The following is a 25,772-nucleotide window of genomic DNA, read 5'->3' on the forward strand; positions in this document are numbered from 1 at the left end:
GAGTAAGTCACATTCATGTGAACACATTAGCAAAAGTAGTCATGGATGTTCTGTTTTCATGAATGTTCTTGCAAAGGGAAAAAAATCATGTATATAAATGTTTGTGAAAAGCAAAGAGGTTGTAAATATTCAATTTTATTTCAAATAATATTCCTGAAAACTATTTTTCTCTAGTACTTGCTCAGCTCTGGTAAGGACCATGATGTAACTTATTTAAAATAGCATGTGCTACAGATTCCAAATGGAAAATAATAAACTTGGATAACAAGCTAGTTTCTTTCCCTCTAGAATAAAAGTTTACAGTGTTAGTGCAATTGAAGAGACACACTCAAAGAGGCAGCTTTATTAACTAGCAACCCTTTAGCTGTAATATGATGGGGGGAATGCAGTGGGCCAAATTCTATTCCGTTTAAGATCCAATCCTGTAAATGGGTCTGTATGGGCAGGCCCACTGAAGTATGGGGTTCTGCACATTTGCAGTAGTCCACCACACGAATCTGCATGCAGACCTTTACATCTGTTCCGTCATCCCCAAGGGAATCACATGTATAACTGAGAGCAAAATTTGGTGCAGTAAGTTTTTCCCCATTATGTTATGACTGAAAGTCAGCTAACTAATAAAGTCATCACTTTCAATTTGCTTCTCCAATTGCATTACCAAGAGAACCTTTGATCTTTGGAAAGAAAAATAAAGAACATGTTTTCCAAGGGTTTTAAAAATGATTTCTTTGCTGTTTCCATTTGGAACCTGTAGCACCTTTTTCTAACAGTACATTACATTTTGTTGCTTACCATGGCACAACATTGTGATGATAGATAATTACCGCAATCTTAAGGTAATAATAATTGACAGTATTACTATGGCTTTTCCCCAGGTACACCTCTACCCCGATATAACGCTGTCCTCTGGAGCCAAAAAAATCTTACCGCGTTATAGGTGAAACCGCATTATATCGAACTTGTTTTGATCCGCCGGAGCGCGCAGCCCTGCCCCCCCGGAGCACTGCTTTACCGCGTTATATCCGAATTCGTGTTATATCGGGTCGCGTTATATTGGGGTAGAGGTGTATATGAGGTTTCGCTCATGAAACTGGGAGGAGAATTTGGCCCATGACCTGATTTATGAATTATGGATTTTAATGTGTGTATTAAACCAATTGTGATTATAAATATCTTTGAATATTCTGAACAGACCAACGGACAGAATTTTGAGACAGAAAATAGGGACTCAGGATCAGAGTAGACAGAAAAAGAAGAGATTTTAGATCACTGATTGCCCCACAAAGACAGGATACAGTCCCTGATAGAGGACCCATCAGACATTAAAATGATGCATTTATGAATTAAGGACTATGGATGAGACTTGTCAGAGTTTGCTCAAAGGATCTACAGAGAATTCTGACCTGTCCAACCTTAAGACAGAATGGTCACCCTGAAACCCTAATTGAATTAAAGGAAATGTGAGAAATACTAATTTGTGAGCTGTATTTGTACATTTAATGATATTACTCATCACAAAGCCTTTAGTATCTGTTGAACTGGGCCTGAGTAATAAATTATTTCTCAAAGCCAAATTAAAACTCTTTTGCCATATGGCTAATTATGCTTTCAGCACACCGTCTCACATCAAGTCATGTATTAGTTATATTTGGTTACGTGATCATTTTACATGTTGGAATCCCTGTAGATCAATGAACTGATGGGGATTTCTAGCTGATTTTTCAGTAGTGTGCATGTGCTTTTTCAAGTACTTACGTGTAACATGGGAAGCCTTTGCTATGCACCGAGGCAGAAGAGTTTGCTGTTTGAAACCTGAACTGCAAACTCTTTTTCATTCAATTACTGGTGATGGCTATGTATTTTTCAGAACTCAAAATTTTATTCTGTTCAACCAATAGAAAGCTCTGCAGGTTCTGTGATTTTTCTCATGAAACTTTCATATACAGTCTCCAATACATGTGAAATTGATAGACAATTTATACACTACAGTATATGGTATCTGTTTCAACAACCAATATCTCAACGCTGGTATTTAGGTAATCATATATTGTGGAACCTAAACATAACACTGTGACACTGCAGCACATATTCTTCATAGTGATATTATTATGATATACTTTAGAGTATAATAATGATGCTGTTGTACAAGATGGGTCATGTGAGGTGTCATTGGAAAAGTTACTGAATAGCAAAAAGATTTGCTGAATATGATTATCCTATTTGTATGCATGTATCATTTTTATATCTGAAGTTATGACTATTGACTATGTATCTGTATTTCAAATGTACTTACACCCGGGTGATGCCCACTAGACAAGATGCTTTCAGTCTGGATAGCTGGTTGGGAAGGGCGTATTCAGGGCAATAAGCCATTAGAGAAAACAATAGGCCTTAAGAAAAGCTTATCTACCACCTGTGAGCCTTCCTGAGAACACTCCAGACAGCCTGTAAGTAATGGCTGCTATGACTCTACAAGGACATGTGACCAGGCCACATGATTCTGGACTCCATCTTGGGATGTCGGTGTTTTTTCACAAACTAAGTTTGGGACAAAGGGTTCCCACCATATGCTAAAGCGATATAAGGCAGGGAGTGACATCGTCTGTTGTTCTTCATTCCCCACGCAAGAAGACTTCTGGAAACACCTGAGGAACAAAGACTGAACAGGGGTAAGTGCTGGACCCAGGCTAAAGGGATTTCTAGCCTGTGTATGAAAGACCTGGGGATTCCAAGCTGTAAAGCAAGTGCAGCTTGTCCCTTAAGAATCTGCAGCCTGCTTGTATCATCAGCCAGGGTGAGAATTTGCTAATTCATATCCTATCTTTCTAGTATCTTAGACTTAGTTTGCGTTTTTGTTTATTTATTAGGTAATCTGCTTTGATCTGTTTGCTGTCACTTGCAATCACTTAAAATCTATCTTTTGTAGTTAATAAACTTGTTTTTGCTTTATCTAAACTAGTGAGTTGGAGTGAAGTGCATGGGAAATTGTAGCTCAAGGGGCAAAGGCTGTTGCATATTCCTCTCCACATTGAATGTGTGTGGGGGAGTGCGGGGGGGCGAACTCTGAGTTTATGCTGTACAGTTCCCTGTGCAGCGCAAGACGGTATAATTTTGGGTTTATGCTCCAGAGGGAGTGCATGCCTGGGGAGCTGACAGTTACTTTGGCTTTAGCCTTTCTACTGTTGGTTCGTGCAGCCTCTAGTCAAAGAGCCTGCATGTAATTGCAGCTGGGTGTGTCCCTACCTGTGCGAATGCTGGTGGAAGTGTAGAACCGGGAGCGGGTCTGCAGCTTGTCACAGCAGCACAGTGAGAGAGGGAGCCAAGGCAGTTGGGTCATAGGGCTCAGTGGTAACCCAGTTCCAGGTGGCATCCTGGGGGGAACCCATCACAAACACCTCCAGTAAGTGACCTTCTGACCTAATGTAAGTAACCACTTCAGGGTAACCACAAAATCTCCACTATAGTTTGGTTCAACCAGAATACGTTTACTAGGAAATCAATTTTTTGCTGATCCCTCAAGACAAGGTTCACTGTGTTTGTCTGTGAAAAGCAACAATGAGCAAGAAGGAATGACTAGCTGAAATCTGGAGCCTTGAGCACTGAGGTGGACAGTATCTTATAAAGAAAGGAGATGCTACTTGATTTCTGTCTCCACTGCACAAACCAATGTGCACAGCACAGAAGAGGACTGCAAGAATGGCTCTAGCTGTCTCAGACATTCACTGCACTTCATCTTTCTCACTCACTTCTAACAATTGAAAAATAGGTCTCTTCAGGAAAAATCCAAAAGAGGAAACATGTAAATGTGTAGATCAGTGTAGATCCCACCCCTTTCCATCCTGGGACCTCATGTTACCACAAAAGAAAGGGTCACGATTCCCCTTCCCATCAGTACATGAAGAAAAGGAGGAGAGTTGTGACCCCTGCCTCCCATTCCCCAACCCAGGCTCACCACCCCATAAGCTGCAAAATCATGGTGTAGACCAACTCCCCTCCCCACCAAAAAAAATTGTGAGCAATGTCCCACCCACCAAGCATTACTAACTGAACCTGGAGTTCCCAAACACCTATGGAGGTTGCTATATTATGTCATTTGTGACATGGAATACCAAGGTAGCTATGTTAAATGTGCAGTAGGTGAGTTAGGTGATCATAATGGTTCCTTCTAGCTTTAGAATCTATGAATCTAAACATTGAATCTGTTGAACAGAAAATAGGTGCAATACCAATAGATAGGATCATAGGAACCGCTAGACTGGATCAGACCAGCAGTCCATCTAGTCCAGTATCCTGTCTCCAACTATGGCCAGAACCAGATGCTTTAAGATATGTCTACACAACAGCTGGGCGGTGTAATTTCTAGTGTGGGTAGACATACACATGCTAGCTCTGCTTCAGCTAGCACCTAAAAATAGCAGTCTGGTTACAGCCACCCGGGTGGCAACTTGGGCTAGCTGCAATCCCGCCCAATCCCCGGGATACAGACGAGGATGGCTAGCCTGAGCCACAGCCTATACTGCTGCAGCCTCCCTGCTATTTTTAGGCCATGGCTCGGGCCGAGCTAGCACACGCATTTTTACCCTTGCTGCGAATCACCCTGCTCAGTTGCTGTGTAGAAATACTCAGAGGAAGGTGTAAGATCCCCGCAGTAGATAAATGTGCTCTTCACATATCCGGATCGCTAATAGAGATTGGTTTAAGCCCTGATGCACTTGGTTTACATCTCTTCCAAATTTTGTGTATTTGTGTCATTCTGACAGAGTTAGTTAGGTAGCAAAATACTACATCAATGATCATTATTTAGAGAAGCTTTAGCACTTGATACTACTAACTCCCCTCCTTTAAAAAAAGTGAATTTATTCTCTTGGTCCTCACTCATTGTCCCTCTACCATCTCACCCTTTTAGTTAAGCAGCAGTCATTGCTATATGCAGTCAATGTACATTGATATAGTTTCTTCTCTATAAGTTGACGAAAGACCCTGACAAGAAAAAGAAATTGGCTATTAAATTTGTAGGTCATGAAAAAATGTTTTCTTTAATAGAGTATAGCACCTTGCCATTCAGGATCTCAAAGCATCTTCCAAAAATTAATGAATTAAGTCACACAACACTCCTTTGTGGTTCAACTCATTAAAAGTTATCATCCCACTTTGCCGGTAAGGACACTGAAGCACAAAGAAATTAAACCACTTGCCCTAGATCACACAATAAATCAGTGGCAAAGCTAGAAACATAGAACTACTGAATTCCAGTTCTGTGCTTGAACCACTCAGCTGACAAGGCTTCCTTTGGAAGTAGAAAAAAAGACCAAAAAAAAAAAAGAGGAAAATCAGGCCTGGGAAAGCCAGGGGGTTATAGGTCAGTAATGAGATGCATTGGCAGAGCTGGGTAGTCTATAATAGGAGAAATCATTGTATTTTCTTGCAAAAATAGAACCCTAGAGGGAGAGATCTGCTGCACATTGGTGTTAGCTGATATCAGCTGACACAGACCCTAAGTGCACAGTCAACCATTAAATGAAAAAGTGGATTTGAGATCTATCGCCTGGGACATCTATAGACAATTTACACCTATGACCAAGTAAAATTGGCCAACAGATATCTCTGCTGTTCAACATCAGATCACCTGAAGGAATACTTATTAGGCAGTTAGAGAAATTACTCTGCAAGGACACAGATGGAATAGAAGTGAAATGTGCTGGACACACTTTACAGATATACATTATCTTCATCGAATGGTACCAAACCATCTATCAAAACTGATTCTTTAGAAAGTACTTTTAAATGAAAACAAGAAAACTAAAACTATATATTATGCAGAAATCCATGCTTTTAAACACATTTTAAGAAAACTACAGAGTAAGGGTGGAATTTTCCAAAGCACTCACCATTAGCCTGATTCTGTTGCAGTCAATGGCAAAACTGTCATTGACTTCAATGGGAGCAGAGTTGGGTCAATACTGAGGGCTTTGGAAAAATGTCTCACCCTAAATAGCTATTTTGGCCAAAATTTCACCATCATCCTTTAACAGGTTGTGTATTTAGCTGCTGTGTATTTCGCAAAACTTGATGTTAGACCTCAGACACTAGAAATCAAAACCTGTTTTTTTTGTAAATGGAGAGATTCTAAATCTAAACACAATTTGTTATTTTCCTCCCTCACCCCATTAAAAAAGTAGGTCTAATAGTCTTCTGGTACAAAACAGCTTTTTCACTGTATACAAGCAACTCTGTACCAACGAAGGCTTCAAGCTATTTTCTTTGTCAAAATTAGGCCATGCAACATCTGTCTTGGATAGTGCTCCACGCAAAAATTTGGTATTGTGAATGAAATGAAAAATACAAACAAAACAACTCAAAAACAGGCCTGATTATAAATCAAAGGTGGCCAAAATGTTGCCCACATACCAGCCAGTCAAGTCGCGTGGATCAAGATGGAACATGGCACTTAAGCACATGTAGTCCTCGAGGACCATACCTCCATATTAAAGATGAATGCAGCTATAGTCTGCTCAAGTTACACTAATCAGATATGCCCTTGGGCTCTTGACAATTGCCAATGAATCCATAGGCTGTCTGGGCTTGTTTGGGCACCCCTGTTATAAGCTGCTGTCATTAGAACTGTCCATGCTTTGGGGCGTAGTCTTTCAGAAGTGTCTTAGAATGCTTTGGTCCTTCTTTCCTTGAAGTACAGTGTGCCGAGTACAGGGTTTAGAGCAGGCAACTTTGTGGCAAGAGAGAAATAAAGACAACAACTGCAAAACTGTGTTGTTTTTATTTTAAACATGCAAAATACAGTTCATGCATCTGCCATTTTGAAAAATCTTTTGTTTCGCAGCAGATAAAACCAAAGGTATTTTGGCTATCCGCTCTCAAATGTTTCAAAATGCTTTACAGTGGAAAGATAATAAGAAATTTAGCAAAATTTCAACAAACCTGTATAAAAACCAGATACAGATAACTTTTTATTTCAAGGCGACATGCTGTAAAGAGTTAGTTTCCTTCTTCTCATAAAAAGTTTTCAACAATAACAACTGCTTAACAGATTCAAGCCTTTAGGCTACACATGCAAAAAAAATTATTTTAGTTAAAAATCACCAAAACGTGCTATTTTGTTGTTTGTTTTAAAGTACGGTAGTTGTAGTAGTAGCAGTTTTGAGCTCTGTAAAAGTGTGCGGGAAGTTCATGGCGCTAGTGTCCTGGAAGACTCGTACTCTGACATACATTTTGGTTTAATCCCTTTGCCATTGTAATAGTCCACCACTTGATTTGGAACTTCAGCCAAAACGCTTTTTGCTAGTGCAGCTGGGGATGCCTGCAGGAAATGGTAGAAAACACAGTGTTAACCTGTCGCTATGCAAAAGGTGCCGACTGGTCTTATAACCAGAGGCGCTGGGAGTTCATGGTCATAAGCATGGAATAAAAGCAGACCAATAGCTATCAAAGTACATGACACTATTTCAGGTCCAAATACTGCAAGTGATTCTGTGTCAGCACACTCCTGCACCTGCACAAAACCTCACTAAAGTCCTCAAGGCTTTGCCCAGCCTGCCACCTGCTCAGTTCTGAGTGTGGGATGAGGACATTACACTGCAATTGCTGTACCACTGTATATTTTTGCTTGACTGCTGTCCATGAGAGGGCCAAGTCAGAACTAAAGGGATTTCCTGGTCAAAATTCTCTTGTCTGTGTTAACTATAAGACTGTCAAATTGAAGAGGATTTAAAAGAATGTGAAAAGACTACTTTACTTTTCACCATCCCTGCTGTTTGTTTACCCTTCGCTCCTAAGCGGTCTAGACAATAAAACTCAACAAGTTAGGTTCACTTTAGTTTTTAGGCTCCAATCCTGCAAAGACTTATGCATGAGCTTAATGTTAAGCATGTGAGCGACTCCACTGCGTTCGAAGTCAACCATGTGAAAGGGAAGCCTTTGTTTAAGTTCTGGGGGAAGTTTTAAATTCAAATAAAAATGTTTGTATTGAAATTAAAACAAATGTGAAAAACATTTCCCTGATAGGCTTCATGAAGCCATAAAACAACCCAAATGTAAATTACGGGTCTAACCTAGTGGCAGTGTCTCTGCACGTGCTACATATTTTCATTCAAAGACCCTTAAATGCAGAGAGATTCCATAGCTGTGACCGTCTGCATGTGCACAGGCCACACATTGTCATTAGAGATTGCTACCCCGAGAAAAGGCTGGCATACGTGATCGCAACTCCTTATTGTAAATACAGTAGAATTTTGCCAAGGACATCTTTAAACATCATGGCTGAGAGAGGAAATATCCATGCCTATTGTGGGGTTGTTATTAAGCTGGCAAACCAAGGCCCCGATCCTGCAATTAGAGCCAGGGGACAGACCCTTGTGCCCAAACAGAGTCCCATTACCTATGCATTAAGAGGTCAACTCTGCCCTGCTTTTCAATATGCCTATTTCCAGTACTCCTCTAGTTTTGATAAGAAATGCTAATTAAGGGGCCGGATCCAACTCCCATTAATGTCATCATAAAGGCACCCACGGACTTCAATAGAACTGGAGTGGGCTCTAAATCAGGTACAAGCATTACTGAACTGACAGCAACAGCAATAGCAAAGCACAGGTTCCTGACTCTCTCTTCTTAAGCAAGGCGACTTTTGCAAGGGAGTATTCAAGGGCTGGAGCCCGTGGATATTTAACTTCTTTTCCTTGGCTAATAGAGTCTCCCCTCATCGCTCTTTCTAGATAATATTTTAGGTTCACAGTATAAGCTGCACTGTCGGAAATGAACAAATTACAACCCCATATTTATTCTCCTCCTCTCTGTCATTGGTTCAGATGCTTATCCCACCGCATATTTAGAATTTGATTCATATAGGAAGTATACTGTGCTTTTACTTATATGTATAAACATGCCAATCCAAAGGTACAGAAAAAAATGCAGTTAATTTAGATTAATTTAATAGTAACAAAGTATATAAATAATGAGGAAATCCTGGCATAAATTAGAGGAAGCAAAACTAATATCTGCATTTTGAGTTCTTGTACTTTACTGGTAATGTAAAAAAAAATTAAAACAGTAAAAAAAATAAAAGGGAATTAGCTTCACATTATGACATTTGAACTGAAATCTGCAGAGACAGTCAAGTGTTCAAATGCATGAGACACTTCTGCATAAACAAACAGACAAGGCAAAACAAACCCTTCTGGGGACAGAACACGTACATCTATTTTTTCCAGGTATAAGAAGTTACAAACCCCTTCAGTATTAATCCCTTTCGAAGGATAAATGTGGCATTTTCACAAGTCTTCAGCAGTGGCCTAACTCTGCTCCCACTGAAATCAATAGAAAACACCTATTGACTTTAGTGGAAGAGCAGCAAATTTAGGCCAGGGCTGAGAATTTGGGAAAATTCGCCCCAAATACGCAAGCGCTGTTACTACACTGACCGCCACCTCCGGGCTAAATTAACACAAATAGACTCATATAAAGAACAGAAAGGAAAAGGAACTAATACAACATGTGCAATGCAAAACCAAGAATCCACAGGGCTTTACATGGCTCAGTTTTCAAAGCATCTCCGATTGACTTCAATGTGGGGTGGGGGCGGCATTCAATACTTCTGAAAATCAGTTCAATACCAATACTCCTGCCCCACCACATCATCACCTCTTCTCTCTGTTAGTGTCAGTTTTATTTAACGAAAGCATCAACTCCGTAAATGGACCCTTTATTGTGGGTTCACATTACAGAGTCCCATTCACTTCAGAGTCCATTCTGGTGGATCTCATTCCAGAATTGAGGCCCTAGCTGGTAAGTTTCTCAGTGTATGGATCATGGGCCTGATTCTCCTTGCTCTGGCAATGTGCACCCGCTTTAAGGCCAAAGTGGTGTAAAGAGGTCTTTGTGTAAATGAGAATAACACCTTATTTATGTCTTTGGTCTGTAAAGCACATGTGCTCCAATGGCATTTCATCAATGATAAAAAATAAGAGTTATTCTTCATAGGAATTTAACACAGATGATAAATTAATTTTCACTATAACATTTTTCTTGCATTTAATGATATGCTTGAACAGCATTGTAGCAACAAACAACTCAAGATGAATACTTCTCAACTGATGGTTAATACACAACAATCAACTCAGCCAGCAGTGGGAAAATACTTCCCTCTGATGATAATTGGTATATATTACAAATGACTGATTCAGTTCTAGAGGCTCACCATGCTTAATCTTTAATTACAAAGCATAGTACAAAACATTGCTCCTTGCAGAGGTAGGGGCTTGGCTTTCCACACTCTTCCGTGATATGTGTTATTAAGTCACAGTTGTTAGGCTTTATGGTTAAACACAACGGAAAATGGAAAACGATCCACAGGCTGCATCAGATTTGTGCATGGTACATCTATCATGAGTCCAAAAAGCTGAAAAATTCAATGCTTAAAATCTCCATCGCAGAATGCCATTTGTTACACGCGATTTTCATATTCTTATACATTTTGGCAATTGTTCATGGGCATCACTGTTCTGCTTTTATTAGAGACTGACACACAAATGTTTGGATGATGATAATTTTGGAGGACAGAAATTCAGTTCAGTCCAGAGAAAACATTTTCTCTCTTTATTTTCATGTTACCCCATAGCAGTCAGGCTAAATGTGGAATCTAGTCAAGATGCACAATACTTGTGGACAATTGTTTTTAACTGTAGTGACTACCTGGGTTGTTATCAAAGCCCCATGATTCTAGGATTTGCTAAGAACCACCACTATTATAATTCTTTCTACAGCATCAAAGGTGTGCATTACCCTTGAGAGACTAGTCTAGAAGGCATGGTCCCTGCACTGAATAACTTACAAATATAAAAATGTTATCCTCCAGGGTGCTAAGTGACCGCGTGCAGGAAGAGCTCAGCACCTCATAGCCTTAGGCCTTCATAATGAAATTATACAGTTGGTATTAAAATGACTATGAACACTAACAAAGGACAATACTCACTTCCTACAGAAGTCCTGATCCAGCAAAGCACTTAAGCACATGCTTAACTTTAAGCTTGTGAATAATCCCAATCACTTAAATGAGACTACTTATGTGCTGAAAGTTATGATTATGCTTAAGTGCGTTTCTGAATCAAGACCTGCCCCCAGGGATCGATTTTATATGCTCATTTTTACTCACTCTCCTTTCCAGACTTCACCTCTTTCTCCTGTAATTATAGTGATCCAACAAGTTATTCTAATAGACCCATGAGGTAGATTTTCAGTTAGGCTAGTATTGTCCAAATGTAGGCAGGCAAGGAACCCCACCTTGCTAACAGAAACATTATCGTGGGTACTTCCTGTAATAAAGAGATTCATCAAGAGGTGGTTATCATCACAAGCATTTATTTTGCACCTATTACACTGGCATTTGTGCACCTTAAAGTGTTAAGCTGAGACACTCAAGATCTCAATAAAGAGACTGAATACCATGCTTTATAAGTTACAGGGGTTCTTCTGATATGGAGAGAATATTGTGTATATCTAGAGAGAGAGAGACCAAGTTTCTCTTCTTTTAATGAGCAAAATAACTTTCCAAGATTGCTACCCTTTCAAATTTCTGAAAGTTAACCTAAAACTACTAAAGACAACAGATACTTGTAATTTACCCACAATTGGCAATGAAGATCACACTCTCTCTCAAGTTACCCGCAGCACAATATATTCAGTGTCCAGAAAGAATTGCAATGGTCAGGATCAATCAAGGATGATTTCAGCTCTGTCCTAAAGTCACAATATGGCACTAAAAACAGAAAAAGAAGCTGGCTTTGCCAGTTCCTCATGGAAACATATTTTCAACGAACTAAAAGGAGGGCTAGTACCAACTCAAATAACTTACCTTTCAATGCTTTCACAATACACTGCATCTAAAGTGAAAAGCTGCACACTGTGATTAGCTGTAGAGGGGAATTTTGAATTATGAGCAGGTCACGATCACACCTTGTTAAAGCTTCTATTTAATAGCTGGCTTAGTAGCACTGACAAGTAATACCTCACAACTTCAGTGGAACTATGACAGTTTTACACTGGCTGAGGATCTGCCTCCCAGAATCTAAGTTTACCCCAAACTAAAGCTGGAGAGACGAGAGAAACCAGGTTATTCTGTGAGATTGGGGCGAATGTCGCGATGGGACCTTGTGGGTGTAGGAGGGATGTGTGTTTCTCATTAAAATGTGGCAAAATGAGATTTGGAAGAGGAGAAGATGAACTGAGAATCTCCTTCTGGTAATAAAAAAGCAGAGGGCAACAAAATGTAAGCAAGAGACACGTATTTAGAGACACAGAACAACCCATAGATGTAATAGGCCCTCAACAATCCATAACCTTTGGTGGAGATAAATCCAGAACTGTGGTTAACTAGTACATAGGAGTTGCATGGAAAGGTCTATTCCACAAAGAAAAAGAAATTCAGTTAATAGGATACAGTACAGTGGAAAGAACTAGTTAGAATTAAATAGTGAAAACATAGTTCCAAGGCTCCTTGCTGCTAAAAGACAGGAAGCAGATTTACTAAGGTAAGAAGGAAAAAGGGGAGAGACAGAGAAAGAAGAGGGAAAGGGAGAGAAATGAGGCTGGAGAAAGAACAGAAGAGGTAAAGAGGAGAGATAGTTGAGGTCAGAAGAGGTAAAGAGGACAGATAAGAGAAAGTTGGCACAGGCACACACACACACGCAATCCTCTCCAGTCTGACAAGGAAGAAAATGGGATCCTGTGAAGCCTCACTGTATGTGGGAGAGTTGCTTCTGTGACATGGTGCCTGAGTTTCCCTGACCCCGAAGAAAGTCAGGGCTGACGCTGAGAATTTCAGGTGCTATCACGTCGGAGGTGGTGCTTGGGGACGGGAGTGTGCAGGGCCAGGGCATGGCTGCACTCCATTGCCATGTTCCCCCATCAGTTTTAGCAGGTAAGATAAAGCTGGTCCACTTTACCCTTTTCATAATGTATCTCCCACACCCCAACTCCCTAAGGATGCATTCTGGGTAATAGTGGCTGGCAGTGGATTCAAGGTGCTATGCTTACACAGAGTTGGGGAGACGGAATGGGAGGTGGGAGGAGGCAACAAGGAATCACTGGCCCTCCCCACGGATGGTCCTGCCTCTGCTGGTTTACGGGGCTGAATTCTGACAAGGAAACAATCTGATGTAAACCGTGTGAGCTCAAATTCACAGTGATTCCAGTCTCTATGTGGAAATGACCAATCTGGGGGATACTATAGGCCTCAGGGACGAGAGCCAAACAAAGAAGGAAGAAAAACAGAGGTTTAAAATAAATCAGGACAAATATAAATGAGAGGAGAAAAACCGAGAAATACAGAACTGAGGGCTTATATTGTAACCAAACAGGAGACACCTCAATGTCTCATTGAAATATAGTTATTCTCCCCTCTCTTTTTTTCCTTCTCTCTCATGCATTTTAACTTTATTCCATTTCATTTTCAAAATAAAACGCTGCCATTTTGCTGGGATTGGCGCACTCGAGTTCTTGTTTCAATCTAAGCTAAGAGCAATGTCTGAAACTCAGCCTCTAAACCGAACAGACTGAAAATCCATCTTACGTGTTTGAAGTTCCTAAATGGCACAAACTGGACGATGTCTCGAAGAACAGGCTCGCCCTTGGGAGACCTCAAAATCCCGTCGTCGCCATCTAGCATCTGCATATCGCTGAAATCGGCGTTTCCAACCCCAACGATGATGACTGACATAGGCAGGTGGGAGGCATGAACGATGGCCTCCCGGGTGTCAGCCATGTCTGTGATCACGCCGTCTGTCAGAATCAGCAAGATGAAATATTGCTGCGGGTTGGGGAAGGAGAGAAGAACAGGGGGAAAAGTCATTGGTTATATAAACCTTTATCTTAAGCTTCCTCGCTTTTTCTAATGCACGTTTATGGCAACCATAAACCATGGCTTTGGACAAAGTCTGTTTTAAAAAAAAATGTTCTCAGAGGTAGACTGCATCCCACAGGAATCAAACTCCATTGGGGTGACCCCTAGATTATCTTCAGGTGTTTTTTAACTGGGGTTTGGCTAATTTCCAGGAGGTAGGGGAAGCCAAGAGGAATACTATGTTGAGGAGAATGGGGACTCCTGGCTGCTAGAAGCATGGCAGGTGTCAGGACTTTTGCTTGGAGGCTTGACTGGTCTGGCTCCCCCTTGGCTTGTGATCCCTACGTGACTCACTTTCCTCTGCTGATGGTTTCTGACTACACTCTTTTGCTGAGAACCAATGGAAGGAGAAAAGAGGCAGAGAGAGATGCTGCATTCCAGTATCTGAAGCTGGGGAAGAACTGTTATGGAGATCACAACAGCTCTGTTTAGGGAGCCAACATTGCTGTCAGGTAGGTAGGGTGAGTGCAGCTTTCTGCGCAATGGAGGCTGGTTTACTATCTCTGGGCACTCAGGGGGGGACGAATGCAGGGGGGGGGGGGTTCCTAGTTTGTCCAGGAGCATGACAGGGGCTCCCCCAGGAGAGGAAATATGACTTGGGAGTGGAGAGAGAATGAGGAACTTTTTCAAATCCACTTTCAAACCCAGAGGAGAGGTTGAGTCATTCTCAGGTTTCTAAAAGAGATTAAGCATTTTTGTGCATTTGTCAGTTCCTTTCCCTACTCTGAGTTACACTGAACTAGATGAAATGGGATTCATTTGATAAATGAGGAAGAATGACTTGCACTTGGGCCTTTCTGGACAGCGAGGCAGCTGGGGTGCACTTTATGAATGTACTTTACAAGGAAACTGATTCCTGTATAGGCAGTAGTAGAACTGAGTCACGGTGCGTGTGGGAACAAAGCAGAGAAACTCCATACAGTTAAAGTTGAGCTGTAATATTATCCATATATAAAATGTATACACACACACACACACACATTCATTGCCTCTCGTGTGTGAAAACCAAAACACACAAAGATTTTTTTTCCTGAAGAATCATGCTGCAAAGTAAAATAAATGTGTTTTTTCTTTTCTTTTCTATCTAAACACAGTTATAATAGATCCTTGGAGTCCAATGTGCGAAATACAGCCCACAGCGTTCTATATTTTGGTCAGCAGCCATCCTCTGAACCTGGACATCTCAACTGTGGAGCGGTGATTATAGTTACGTTTTAAATGAAAACTGAGTACAATATAATAATACTATTTATTACACATGCGCTACTTTTCATCCAGAGCCCCTTAACAAAGGTGGTTAAGCATTAATATCCTCATTTTATAGATGAGGAAACTGAAGTACAGAGAGGTGAAGCAACTTGCTTAATGTCACACTCTAATTCAGTGAGAGAACTGAGAAGAGAGCCCAGGTCTTCAGACTCTCAGCGTAATGTCCTGGGACTAGATGGACTCTGTCTGGTGGATTTAGGGTGACCAGATGTCCCAATAATATCGAAATTGTCCTGATATTAAGGGCTGTGTCTTATGTATGCAACTATACTGCCCCTTCCCCTTCGAAAAAAGAAGTGTCCCAATTTTTCACACGTGCTGTCTGGTCATCCTAAGTGGATTCTTTTAAGAAGTCTAGCCCCTGAGGACTAAACTATGCCGTAATTCATTCATCTTCCTCTGCATTAAACAATTCTATTTAAAACTGTTGCGTGGAGAACACTACTGCAGCTATATATCAGACAGAAGAAGAAAACTCTGGGAAAGCCCTAGCTGTGGTGATGACAATGGTGCCATTGTACAGATCTGTTCTGGTATGATATACAGTGCAGTCCTCTTCCCCTCAGAGGCATGCAAGAATTTCTTTCATCTCTGACTCCAACATCAATGCTATTCCTGCACATTTTTCAGAGCCAATTGTAGATGATGCTTCACAGCACTAACACATTTTCCCTCCCTCATTTTGAGTCCTGCTGGGCAGAGGGAGAATAAGTACAACGCATTTCAGTCACATTTAAAATAAATTCTGTACTTAGGCCTTTCAGCTGAAAGAAACTGTCATGGGTCTTATCACAAATGGAGAGGTGCAGGCTTTTCTTACTATTGTTAAAAGCAACAGAACACTTCATGATGGGAAAGCAAACAAAGTTCTACGGCCATAGTTGAATATGATCCCAGAGAAACAAAGGAGCTTCCAGCATGGGCTCTGTGACATGGCCATCTTTTTTAAACCTTTGCCTCCTAAGATCAAATGTATTTAGGGCCTACCCCTAATGCTTTGCACTTTATGCTATCATTTACACCTGTGCAAAGTGAACACAAAATGCTGCCATCCCGATTTGGTAGCATTTTGCACAGATACAAATGGCTGCATGAGGTGAAAGGCATTGGAGAATCAGGCCACTTCATTCCAAAATGGCTCTTTTGTTCTTACAAATCAGTAAGTTCTAAATAAAATCTGTGCCTCCTAATCATTTGTAGCGCCCATCACTCTAGTATCTAAGCATCTAGTGCAATCGCATCAATGATCTACTGGCTATCAAGTGGTTTGGCAGAAATCACGCTGTAACACGGTGAAGACGGAATGTGAAAACAGAAAAAAATGGCAGGCAATATGAAGAAAATGCCCACGCTGTATAAAAATGACAGATGATTAGTAGGAATGGTGGGCAAGCAGGGATTTACCTTTGAGTGCTCGGTCAATGAATGGAGCTCTGTGTCTTTTCTGTGGGATGTTTGTCATGAAATTCTGGAGTAAGCTCACAAGGATCATTGTGTCAGGGTCTGGCACAGTCGCCACGACCAACTCGCTGTGGGCCTTGAGCATATCATTTGGCCTCTCCTGTGTGATTATTTATCCATGTATAAAACAGTGATAACAACACTGTGCACATCTATAGCACCTCCCATCCAAGCATCTCACAGAGTTATGTGAGCTAGTCACAGAAAGGTTTTTAGATGTCTGGGTTGGATCCCATGCTGATGTAAATGGGCATAGCTCCATTGGCTTCAAGGGTAGCCATTTGACTTCCAGGGAACTAGACCAGCTTACCCCTGCTGAGGATCAGGCCCAATCTTTCCTGATATGACATCATGCCACAATTTACATTATATTGGATTGGGAAAAAAACAGGTTTTAGAACTGAACTTGGGAATATTTATCAGAGAAAATGTCAAGTACAGGACCCTATGTGACCCTGATTCTATTTGTCTTATGTGAAGACATTTATGGAGGCTGCTAAGATATAGCAGCATTGAGAAATTATTCATATAGCGGTATATTAAAATGACCCAGATCATGACTGACTAGCAAGGATCCAATATATAGTAAGACAAATAGGTTCTAGCATAGCTTGCAGTTTGCTGCTATTCTTACCGATGCCTCCTTGGTGTTAGTCTCCTCCGAGGCTGATTTAGCCACCTTCTGGATGATGGGAGCAATGTTTGTTGGCCCATAAAGCTGTAGCTTAGGAAGGCAGCTCTGATATGCTTCAACGACTCCTTGTATCCCTTATATAAAAATGAGCAAGCAGAGAAAGTTAAGAAGGAAGGTAACAAAGAGCACATAACTGGTACCATGTTTAAGTTGCAAATTAAAGACTCTGGATCAATTTTTAAATGATTTGGTGCAATTCTAACACATGAGGAATAAACTGCCTCAGTCAATTTATTCTGTACAGTTGTGAATTTGCAAGATTGTTCCAAAGAAGCTGTGTCCGGCTGCCCTGACCTCCTATAGCTGTTTTGTAATATATAATTCATTACTCTGCTCTTCTCCTTACTAACAGCACTTAGTACACATTTTGCAGGGATTAGCTGTACCGTGTTGGATTTAACGTGCACAATTTGCAAATGCATTAGACTCATCATCTTCAGTATAGACGCTAAGTGATCACTTGGGCACCAGTGAATGTGCATACTCAAGGAATATAGACTTTAGTGATGAAAAGATGATACCCCTTTGACAGTTCTCTCTCTTTTTAGAGTAAGATTTACTTCTGCTTCATCAAAGCAGCTATCAGCAGGCTCCCTTTTTGTTAATACATTTCCCTGGTGCTATGGAAAATATTTTTTCAGGGTTAATTTGAATAATGGTTCCCACAAGTTAAATCTCAATCTGAGCAAAAAGTATAAAAGCTAAAAGGAAACAGAAAGGCACTTTGCTGTCACTGCAAAATGTACTTCAGTCACCAGGTCTCGATGAAGAAGGAGCCATTTCTGGACATGGTGTCACCCTTCTTTCATCTCTGGGAAGTAGGAACTTAGGCAGATCAAGGTAAATTATATTTGCAGACACCGTGTAAAGATTGGAGCTCAGGTATTGGTATTTTCAGCTCCTGTTCCTTGAGAATAGGAATTTCCTGGTGTGTTAATGCAAAGTGCAGTAGTTTCAAAATTTAGAACTCCCCAAGCACAAGGCTAGAGGGTAAGAAAGTGAAGGACCAAAGAACTTTGAAGAAGGAGGCTGAACAGTGATGTTATTTCACTAAGATCCTAAACTGATCTTGTTCCTAAGAGGAACTCTCAATGAAACTTGTGGAAAGTGACCCAATAAACAACTATAACAAATCAAAGGAGGCTGTAATTACATTATACAAATTCTATGGAGAATAGAACATCTTGATTTTTAGACAGTTATGTACCTACTGAGCTTATTTTCCCTGCCACTTACAGCACTACAAGTTAAAAGAATGCTCTTTAATTCTAGCTGTGATTACTGGTTAGACTGTAAGCCTACTACTACATGTTACAAACTTTTCACCAGTAACTCCAGAGAGGTTAAATTAGATAGGACAACACATAGCAGGGCAGAAGCCCTTTGTCTTGAGGGCCCCTTTGCTTAACACCCAGTTTTAAACCCGATGAGGATCTGATCCAGATATACTTATTGTCTCTTCCACTAAGGCCTGCAAACTTTATTAAGATAAAAACACAAAACATAAAGTTTGTGCATATATTTATTAATAAAAAGATATTAAAATACACAACAATAAATTGTATCCCATGGAGTCTGGTATATTTCAAAGGGTTTCTCTGAACCAGGAAAGGGGAAGGTATACTAAATATACCTTTTTTCGCATATATCCTCAAGCAATAGCCATCAGAAAATATTTACTCTCCTGTCATATTATAATAAAATGCCCCTTTTAGCCTAAAGTTTATTACCTCTTGGATTGTTTGTCATCCTTGAACATCCCTTTGTTTTTCAGATTGCCCTATTAACTTACATACAACTTACTTCACAGTGTAATTCATAGAGGTTTGTAATACACTTTGAGTTCCTTGGATAAAGTATGCTATTTAAATGCAAAGAGAGTGTGTGTGGAGCTACACAAAAAGAAAGCAAAGATAATTGCTCATATTGCAGGCTCTACAATCTCTCAGTTACCTTTCTTTCTCAAACAATAAATAGTATGTGAGCATGCACAAAAACAATTGAATTTAAATACCCAGAGTGTTCAAAGCTTGCTTCTCTTCTAAAAAGTGACTCCATAAAAAATGGCATCATGGGGTTCAATATTTATTGTTTGCCCCAACGATTTCCATATCAAATGTGTTCAGTTTACAAATAACGTTTTTTTTAAATGCTAGCCTGCAAACCTACTGTGCACTCAAAGAATCAAGCTGGGTTTCCTTCCATCTCATGCATGACCACCAATAATAAAGGTTCTGCAGGCCAAATGGTGCTCTCTGTTACAGCTGTGCAGCCGTAAGAGTTTTCAGTGGTTTTAATGGGTTTGCATAGGTGTAACTGATTGGAACTTAGTAAGAAATTCTGCTCATGTGCAACTAAGAAAATAATCCAGTTCCTACTTTCTTAGCTGTGTTAGCTTAAAGTGCTAATAGGAGTAAAAACCAATAAACGTTATTTTAGCTGCTGATTTTCTGAGTAAGGGGATGCGATCTTTACTCAGTCACTATTCAGAATAGAATGACACTAACTTTTATCCTGATGTCAGTGTACCCTAGTGGCCACTGACAGTTTGCTATTCACATACAAAATAGGATTTCCTTTTTTACTTCTAAGTGAATCAAAAGAATGCTTTTTCACCACAGGAGTCATCAATTTATTGGTCTGCACCAAAAGCATTAGGCAAGAACTTGTTATCACACTAGCTGTGTTTTCTGTGATTTTTGTAAGTATAAAATAAATTATATGGGAAAAAGTGGGGCCCTTACACTCTTTATTTCACCTTTTTTTTCCAGGAGTACCCTCTCGTTACAGAATATATTGGGGTTCTGACAATTAAAATATAGGGTATTTAAGGAAGCTGAAAGAGAGATCACAGAATAATTGGTTCAGGAATTAATGAAGAGTCAGTGGCAGGCAATGGGGAGTTGCAACAAATGATTAAACTGGATGCTTTGTGGTCTCTCTGTCACTTTCATCCAACTGGAATTATTTTTAATGGTACCAAAGAGAACTGAAGAATAATAATACCTAGATCTTATATAGCAATTTCCATTAGTAAATCTCAATGTGCTTTACAAAGAAGATAAGCGTCATTATATCTTTGTATTATAGATGGGGAAAGTGGGACAAAGAGAAGTGAAGGGACTTGCCCAAGGTCACCCACCAGGCTGTTGGCTAAGCAAGACTAGAACCCACATGTTCTGAACCCCAAATCAGAGTATAATCCACTATGATATACTTGATAAGCCCTTTTGAGATTTTTTTTGGAGGTTTTTTTGAGTGTGGTTTTAAAATTCTCCCTCGGACATTCCCATGCTGCATCATGTCTTCCTACGCCTCTCAGTCTTAAATATCCCTGCATTCGAAATATTAATTGATTAGATGACTGAGTCCTAAATACAGAACATGACAAAGTAAAACAAATAACAAAAAAACTAACAAAATAAACAAGCCAATGGTAAGTTCAAACCACAACTATGGAATGTCTCTCCCGTCCCTTTGCTTTTCACCTGCCAGGATACTGAGCTAGATGGACCATTGGTGTGACCCAGAATGGCCATTCTTATGTTCTTATGTGTTCTCATGGGATCCCTCAATACTCCCTCCTCTGCTGATAAAAAGAGAATATTCTATTTCTCTAGTGTGCTTTCTCTCTCTCTAATACTTTGTACAAAGTAAGCAGTGAGTTATGTTACTACGTATTAGTGTAAACGCATCAATCATTACTGCCCATCACTGATAACTACAACACATTTATCAAAATCTAATCAACAATTTTATCCTTTAACTATTGATGATTAGCAATAAGTGCTATTTTTTAATTTCAGCTCTTAGCTAGAAATCAAAGGCCCAAATTCCGCATTGAGTTGGGACCAAGTTGTGCTGCATCACTGGAGTAACTAAGGGAAAGGGGATATGGTCAGGAGTGTCTTATGCCACAGTGATTCACAGCTGCTGTTCTGAGCCCTTGACACCACATGCAGTTGGTGTGATTTACAGCAGTCAAATTATGTCAGGGGACTGGCCGTGCACACAGATGGCCCTGGATCCATGGAGTGCAAAGACTGCCTTTGCATCTCCCATCATCCTGAGCTGTGCAGAGTTTCCCTTAACCAGAGCTGAGTATCCGGGCAAAAATAAGGAAACACTGGAAACTCAGTTTTCAAAAGTGTCGCGTGATTTTGTGAGCCTCAGTTACTGGGTGTCCAACTTGACATACTTTAAAAACAATCTGATTTTCAGAGTGTAGAGGCTAAGCACTTTCTAAAAATCAGGCATCTCATGTTGGACACTACAAGTTGAAGCTCCCAAAATCACTCGCCACTTTGCATATGGCGGAAGTACAGCAATCTGCTTTCCTTAATGCGAGTGTTACCTGCACATTCTGGGTTGTCTTCATTAAAGTTGATTGCAAAGTCATGCGAGACCTACACATTGACAAAAAGGAAAAAAGAATCAGACTTTAGTTCAGAAAAACGATTCCAAGTTGTCTTTCACTTTCCAAACACCCATTACACGCTTTCTGTGTTAAACCACAGGAATCTTTTAAACTTGGAGCCAATCAATTTGAAATGCAGAGTGAGTCGGAGCTCCCTGCAGAGCTGAAGGGACAAGAAAATTTGCTGGAATCAAAGAAGTAGCTGCTGACAAAAAAACAAAAAAGAGAATATAAAAAAACACTTCAGCCCATGAGAACTTCAGTAAATATGCTGCAGAAACAGCACTGCCAACATCTGTCACAAAAGAATGGCCTAGATTTCAGGACACATTGAGAGACATGCTCTCTCCAGTTGAAAGATGAGAGTTAAAGAAGATTATGCCACACTGTAAAATCACTATTAAAATAACTTTGAGTCTGTAGTAAACCCCTCATTCACACTGATGAGCAGTTACTCGTATGAAACCAATGGGTTTACGGGGGGAGGGGGAGTAACTGCTCCCCAGTGTGAATCAGAAAATCATAATCTGGCCTATTATGATGAAGGGAAAAATACAAATAAATACATTGATGAAGCTGAGATAGGTTGATGCTTAAATTTGAACCAGGGGTAGGGAAATAAAAAAAAATAACAAAAAACCCAACCCTCAACCACCAAAGTTCTTCTAAATGTCAATAGAGTTGCAAATGCCCCGCCATGCTCACAAAAATAGTTATATAATAAAATACACACAGATCCCCTTCTCCTGGGTCCTTGTCTAAGAAAAAATACTGAAAATGCAAAAACTGGGTGGTTTTCTAACTAAAAGGGAAACTTGAAATGTGGTGGCATGGAAACATATTAGACATTTAAAAAATCGGTTTCCTAGCCCCCTTTGGCTCTCTGGCACTCGCAGCGCTGGAGCCCGCAGTGATCATCTGTTGGGACTGATGTTCTCCTCTGAAGCACCTCTCCATTTCTGAGGCTGGTCCTTTCTCCCTGGTCTGCATCTTTCTCTGGTTCTAGACTCCATTTTTCTCCACCTGCCTCCATCATTGTAGTCCTCATCCTTTTTACTCTCTTTAACTCCACTGCCCTGTCACTTATCGGCCATATTCCTCTCCTTAATATACACATTTCAAACATCTGGACCAAATTCTGTGTCACGTTGACTATCCATAAACTGTATATGCCAACTGTAATGGTGGGATAAGTGCATGTTAAGGGAGACTGACCCTTTGAAACTGCATCTATGAGACTTATCAGTGTTGTACTGCTAGCCTAAATATGGTTGCGCACCGATGGTGTGTGGAGTGGCTGGCATAAGCCATAAAGAGGGGTTGTTTTGCATAAAAGGTAGACTGGTTGACAAAGAAATATGGTAACATCAGTCACCTGCAAGGGTATAGTTCTGAAAGATAGGATCAGGTAACTTTATCCTACTTAGAGATCAAAGGTTATGTGCTAGCAGTACTCTTTGCTGTCCACAAAAAGCAACATGATGGGCTCTACCCACTTAATGGTTACATAAATGGCCTGGGACAAGGCCAGTAACTGCTGTAATATTGAATAGAACTTGCTAACTCACTTTAGAATGGGCCCTGCATGATCTGCACCAGTGGAACTCATGTTTTTTGCTACTTTAGACATGTTTCATATTTTCAGGAGAGACACATCAAAAAGGTTGGGTAGTTTGTTCTGTAAATGTATGACTCTTAATCATATCTGTAATGGGGGGTGGGAGGGGTTGGGTAGAAAATATGGTACCCTCATTTGTAGTCTTACTCACTATGATCATGCTTACCATTATTTAAAAGATACTAAGCAGGAGTTGAACTTGGGTAGCTACCAGTATCACAAAGGAATTAAGCCAGCATCCATCAAGAAGTCCGTGAACTCATCCCAAGCCCAACCCAGAGTTTGGTATGCTAAAACCAGGATTTGGTTGTCACGTTCATGGGGTATCACAGGGCCACTCATTCATGCAGCCCCATTTGCTTTGTAGAAGAAAAAGCAGTAAGTCACCACACGTTTTCCCATATCAGCAGACATGAAACTGCAAGATTGTCAGATACACTTTGGAGGTGTTCCAGAACATTTCTGGCTGGCCAAACTACATGCTTAAGGGCACTATCTGACCAGAAGACCAGCTGCTATCTGCCAGTCTCACAGCCGGCTGCAGGCCAAAGGTAATTGCAACTGCGAAGCACTGTTATGTGAGTTTTCATTCAGTAATAATTTTGCTGTTGTTCACTAGATTAATTCTTTCTCTGTCTGCTAGGTTTTCTACTAGCTAGGTCTCTGCAAAAAGATGAAAGGATCACAATAGACACATACCACTATTTCATTTGTTCAATTCTATGGCTATTCAGTGTTTCTGGGTCCTAATTTTCCTAATCCCTAATGTAGCTGAAAGTATAACAAAATAACTGCAAATCAAATAGTTCCATGACACTGCGTAGGTCTTTGTGGCTGTAACAGTTGACAGATCATCATGATTAACATCATTCATCTGGTTCAGTGCTGCAGCACTAAGGTCCATGTGCTTATTTCAGAAATACTTATTGATCAGGTTAGGCTAATGAGGAAACCACAAATCTAGCAAATGTGCATGATAATCAGAGGAAGAATATTGTCAGCGCAACAGATATTATATTCTGCCATCCGTACTCACACTGAGTGGTGTTTTATTTCAAGAGCAGCCTCATTTTGTTCAGTGGGACTACTTGTGGAGTAAGGGATTATTCAGTGTGAGTAAGAGTGGGCAGAATCTACCCTAAATAAGGGTCAGGAAATATGATGAAGACACAAGCATTTGGCACCTCTTCAAATTCTCTTAGCAATGGAGCATCAGGAATAATGCACAGATGTGAGATTGTTTTAATGGTTAAGTCCTGGTTTCTAGCAAGAAAGGCACCACCTATGGAAGGCCAGTGATGGTTGTCTCTCAGGTAGCTTTTCCCAAACTTTTGAAAACTGAGCCCCCTTCAGGAAAAGGAAACCAGTTATCCCCACATCCAATGTATACACTTTCCATGTCCCTCTTTTTAGGCCTTCCTGCCCCTCCAAGGACACTTTGGGAAATGGTGCTCTCAGGATCATCCTCTCTACAGCATCTCCGGTGATAACCCACACATCATTGATATGTGATCACTGATCACATCACTCCAATCATGGGAGTTGTCCCACCAGGTCTCTGTGATGCCAATTAAGTCATAATTTTCTTCATATACCATGACTTCCAGTTCATCCTGCTTGTTCCCCATACTCCTTCTCCAGAAATTAGCCCCTTCCCCTTGTCTTCATTACTTGAGCCTAGATGCGCATTGGCCCGATTTTTGTCACCATTCTCCATAGAACCTAGTTTACAGCTCTCCTGATCAGGTGGGCCAGACGATGTCCAGAGATGCTCTTCCCAGTAGTTGATAATGAAGGCCATCCCAGCACTGTAACCGGCTTTCCTGGAACATCAGCTCATTGTCAAAGAAGCCAAAGCTCTCTTGCCAACACCACTTGTGTAGCCACCCATTTACTTCCACGATTCGACTATCTCTGCCTGGGCCTTTTCCTTCAACAGGGAGGATGGATGAGAACATCACTTGTTCCCCAAACTCTTTTATCCTTCTTCCCAGAGCCCCATAATCTGCAAAGTCATTTCTATCCTCCAGGAGAAAGATAAACATGGCACATCCCAAGCAGGTCACAACAGCCGATCCCTCACTATCCATATTTCCTACCTTGTAATGTATCAAGAGCCTCCTTAGATGATATATTTACTGCTTGCAGAATCCTGAAAGGCAAAACACTGTGTGGGCTCTTCCCCCAGGCAAACTCCCTCTGTTTATTTCTCCTCTGTTCACTGCATAATGTGACTTTTACCTTGTGTTCCCCTGTGTCTGTTTGTTGTACCGCCTGTCATCTCTCGTCATATAGGCTTAGACTGTAAGCCTAGACTGTAAGCTTTTTGGCTCAGGGACCATCTTTTTGTTATTTGTGTGTAGTGTACTGAGCACAGTGGGGCCTGACTGGAGCTTTTCAGCATTAA

At 40.6% G+C, this 25,772-nt stretch overlaps 1 protein-coding gene across 1 annotated transcript in view; it reads right to left on the bottom strand.

The window, feature by feature from the left end:
• Nucleotides 1–6,813: 6,813 nt before the first annotated feature.
• The window catches only part of CPNE4 (copine 4), a 335,404-nt gene continuing 316,445 nt past the window's right edge, over nt 6,814–25,772 (bottom strand). The window contains exons 13-16 of the mRNA XM_026658337.1: nt 21,685–21,736; nt 17,271–17,404; nt 13,577–13,813; nt 6,814–7,315 (exon numbers count right to left, since the gene is read on the bottom strand). Coding sequence (XP_026514122.1) covers nt 7,184–7,315; nt 13,577–13,813; nt 17,271–17,404; nt 21,685–21,736 — 555 coding nt within the window. The 3' untranslated portion in view covers nt 6,814–7,183. The remainder of the gene's footprint in view (nt 7,316–13,576; nt 13,814–17,270; nt 17,405–21,684; nt 21,737–25,772) is intronic.

This window comes from Terrapene carolina, unplaced genomic scaffold (assembly GCF_002925995.2).
Source record: "Terrapene carolina triunguis isolate 2854851 unplaced genomic scaffold, T_m_triunguis-2.0 Scaffold428, whole genome shotgun sequence".
In the NCBI taxonomy this organism is placed as follows: domain Eukaryota; kingdom Metazoa; phylum Chordata; order Testudines; family Emydidae; genus Terrapene; species Terrapene triunguis.